General features: G+C 63.6%; 1 protein-coding gene across 1 annotated transcript in view; it reads right to left on the reverse strand.

The window, feature by feature from the left end:
- Positions 1-715: 715 nt before the first annotated feature.
- Positions 716-3,298, reverse strand: part of LOC104295970 (alanine aminotransferase 2-like) — a gene marked incomplete at its 5' end in the record, with an annotated part of 11,969 nt that continues 9,386 nt past the window's right edge. The window contains one exon of the mRNA XM_009895789.1: positions 716-731. Within this exon, the coding sequence (XP_009894091.1) occupies positions 716-731 (16 nt within the window). The remainder of the gene's footprint in view (positions 732-3,298) is intronic.

A 3,298-nucleotide genomic window follows, 5' to 3' on the forward strand; every position in this document is an offset into this window, starting at 1 on the left:
CACCTCGAGTCCCACTGAGCCCCGGGTGCTGCTGCAGGTCCTCCAGGACAACGTGGCCACCTCCACCTGCCCCTTCCTCTCCTTCAAGCGGGTGCTGTGGGAGATGGGTGACCCGTTCACCTCCACCGTCCAACTCATCTCCTTCTATTCCCTCTCCAAGGGAGTCGGAGGGTAGGAATGACTCCCACCACCTCCTGCCTCCCCCCAAAAAAACCCCAAATCCCCTTTTCCAGCCCTTTGCACCCCACCGCTCCCCCAGGGGTGGTTTCCGAGCAGGTTTCTTCGAGCTGGTAAACATCGACATGAGTGTCCTCAAGTGTTTCTACACGTGGGGGTTGTCGGTGTATCCCCCCATCTTGGGGCAGGTGATGCTGGAGACAGCCATGGAGCCCCCACTGCCCAAGGAACCCTCCTACGCGGCCTTTGAGGAGGTGGGTAATGGTGGGTCCCCTCCCCACAGCTGGCTGCCACGGGGCCAGATGGGTCCTACTGGGGGCAGCAGGGTGATGCTTCGTGTCCCCAAGGGCAAGGAGAAACCCTTCACCGAGGTCATCCACTGCTATTCGGGGGACGCGGTTGCCTCCGGCCACCAACCTCTCGCTTTCCTCCGACAGGTAATGGGGCCCCCCACGCTTACCTGCATTTTTGGGGGGACATGACACCCCCCAACCCCCCCCCCCCCCCCCAGCCGTGGGGCTCTTGAGCATCCCTCCAGTCAACCAGCAAAGCAGCTGTGGGGCACAGCTGGATCCGTGACCCCATCCAGCACCCCGGGGACGGGTAGAGGGGAAGGGCTCTATCCTGACCGTGGGGGTGCTGTGGGGTTTTGGGGGGTGGTGGTCGGCGGGGAGGGGGGCGGTCGTGACCGTGGGGACGGTGGTGGGTTTCCCGTAGGTGGCTGCCATCTGCGCGTGCCCTGGGGACAGGAGACATCCCAGGGACATGGGGCACCTTGGAAGTGTGGGGCATCTTGGGGACATGGGACATCCTGGGGACAGGAGCCATCCTAGGGACATGAGACATCTTGGGAGTGTGGGGCACCCTGGGGACATGGGGCATCCTGGGGACAGGAGACATCCCAGGGACATGGGGCACCTTGGAAGTGTGGGGCATCTTGGGGACATGGGACATCCTGGGGACAGGAGCCATCCTAGGGACATGAGACATCTTGGGAGTGTGGGGCACCCTGGGGACATGGGGCATCCTGGGGACAGGAGACATCCCAGGGACATGGGGCACCTTGGAAGTGTGGGGCATCTTGGGGACATGGGACATCCTGGGGACAGGAGCCATCCTAGGGACATGAGACATCTTGGGAGTGTGGGGCACCCTGGGGACATGGGGCATCCTGGGGACAGGAGACATCCCAGGGACATGGGGCACCTTGGAAGTGTGGGGCATCTTGGGGACATGGGACATCCTGGGGACAGGAGCCATCCTAGGGACATGAGACATCTTGGGAGTGTGGGGCACCCTGGGGACATGGGGCATCCTGGGGACAGGAGACATCCCAGGGACATGGGGCACCTTGGAAGTGTGGGGCATCTTGGGGACATGGGACATCCTGGGGACAGGAGCCATCCTAGGGACATGAGACATCTTGGGAGTGTGGGGCACCCTGGGGACATGGGGCATCCTGGGGACAGGAGACATCCCAGGGACATGGGGCACCTTGGAAGTGTGGGGCATCTTGGGGACATGGGACATCCTGGGGACAGGAGCCATCCTAGGGACATGAGACATCTTGGGAGTGTGGGGCACCCTGGGGACATGGGGCATCCTGGGGACAGGAGACATCCCAGGGACATGGGGCACCTTGGAAGTGTGGGGCATCTTGGGGACATGGGACATCCTGGGGACAGGAGCCATCCTAGGGACATGAGACATCTTGGGAGTGTGGGGCACCCTGGGGACATGGGGCATCCTGGGGACAGGAGACATCCCAGGGACATGGGGCACCTTGGAAGTGTGGGGCATCTTGGGGACATGGGACATCCTGGGGACAGGAGCCATCCTAGGGACATGAGACATCTTGGGAGTGTGGGGCACCCTGGGGACATGGGGCATCCTGGGGACAGGAGACATCCCAGGGACATGGGGCACCTTGGAAGTGTGGGGCATCTTGGGGACATGGGACATCCTGGGGACAGGAGCCATCCTAGGGACATGAGACATCTTGGGAGTGTGGGGCACCCTGGGGACATGGGGCATCCTGGGGACAGGAGCCATCCTGGGACATGGGGCACCTTGGGAGTGTGGGGCACCTTGAGCACATGGGACATCCTGGGGACAGGAGACATCCTTGGGTGTGGGACACCTTGGGAGTGTGGGGCACCTTGGGGACGTGGGACATCCCGGGGATGGGAGACATCCCAGATATGTGGGGCAGCAGGGGTGGCTAGAGATCCCTGTGGTATGGGGGTTCTTGGGGACATGGGACACCACGGGAGATGGGACACTGTGGGAGACGGGGTGCCGTGGGAGCGTGGGGCATCCTGGGGACATGGGGCATCCTCCGCGTCTCCGTCCCCACTGCAGCTCCTGCTCCAGCGGGCCACTGCCATCGAGGAGGAGCTGGCCCAGGTGAGAGCCCCACGGGTCCCCACGGCCACCCACGGGACCCACAGACACCCATGGGTCCCCAGGGCCACCCATCATCCCAAAGTCCTACACGTCCCTATGGCCACCAACGGGGACAGGAGCCATCTCAGGGATGTGGGGCAGCAGGGGTATCTAGGGAGCCCTGTGGTATGGGGCGTCCTGGGGACGTGGGGGCATCTTGGGGACATGGGACAAGCCAGAACATGGGGTGTGCTGGGGATAGGAGCCATCTCAGGGACGTGGGACACCTTGGGAGTGTGGGGCATGTTGGAGACATGGGGCATGCTGGGGACAGGAGCCGTCCCAGGGATGTGTGGGTCACCCTGGGATATGGGGAGTCCCGGGGACAAGAGATGTCCTGGGGACATGGGACACGGGACACCAGGGGACATGGGACACCAGGGGAGTATGGGGCATCTTGGAGACGTGGGGCATCTTGGGGACATAGGGCTTTCCGCAGACGTTGGACACAGTTGGAGGATGGGACACCGTGTGTGACCTGGGGACACCCTGGGGACACGGTGCCCCACGGCACAGGTGACCATCCCGTCTCTTCTCCCCCAGGAACTGGGCCTGGAGCCCGATGTCTTCTTCTGCCAGGAGCTACTGGAGGAGACGGGGATGGTGGTGGCCCCGGGGAGCGAGTTCGGGCAGGCGGAGGGCACCCACCATGTGGGGTACCCGGGGGTGGGGCTGG

This window comes from Charadrius vociferus, unplaced genomic scaffold, assembly GCF_000708025.1.
Source record: "Charadrius vociferus isolate BGI_N301 unplaced genomic scaffold, ASM70802v2 scaffold1652, whole genome shotgun sequence".
In the NCBI taxonomy this organism is placed as follows: Eukaryota; Metazoa; Chordata; class Aves; order Charadriiformes; family Charadriidae; genus Charadrius; species Charadrius vociferus.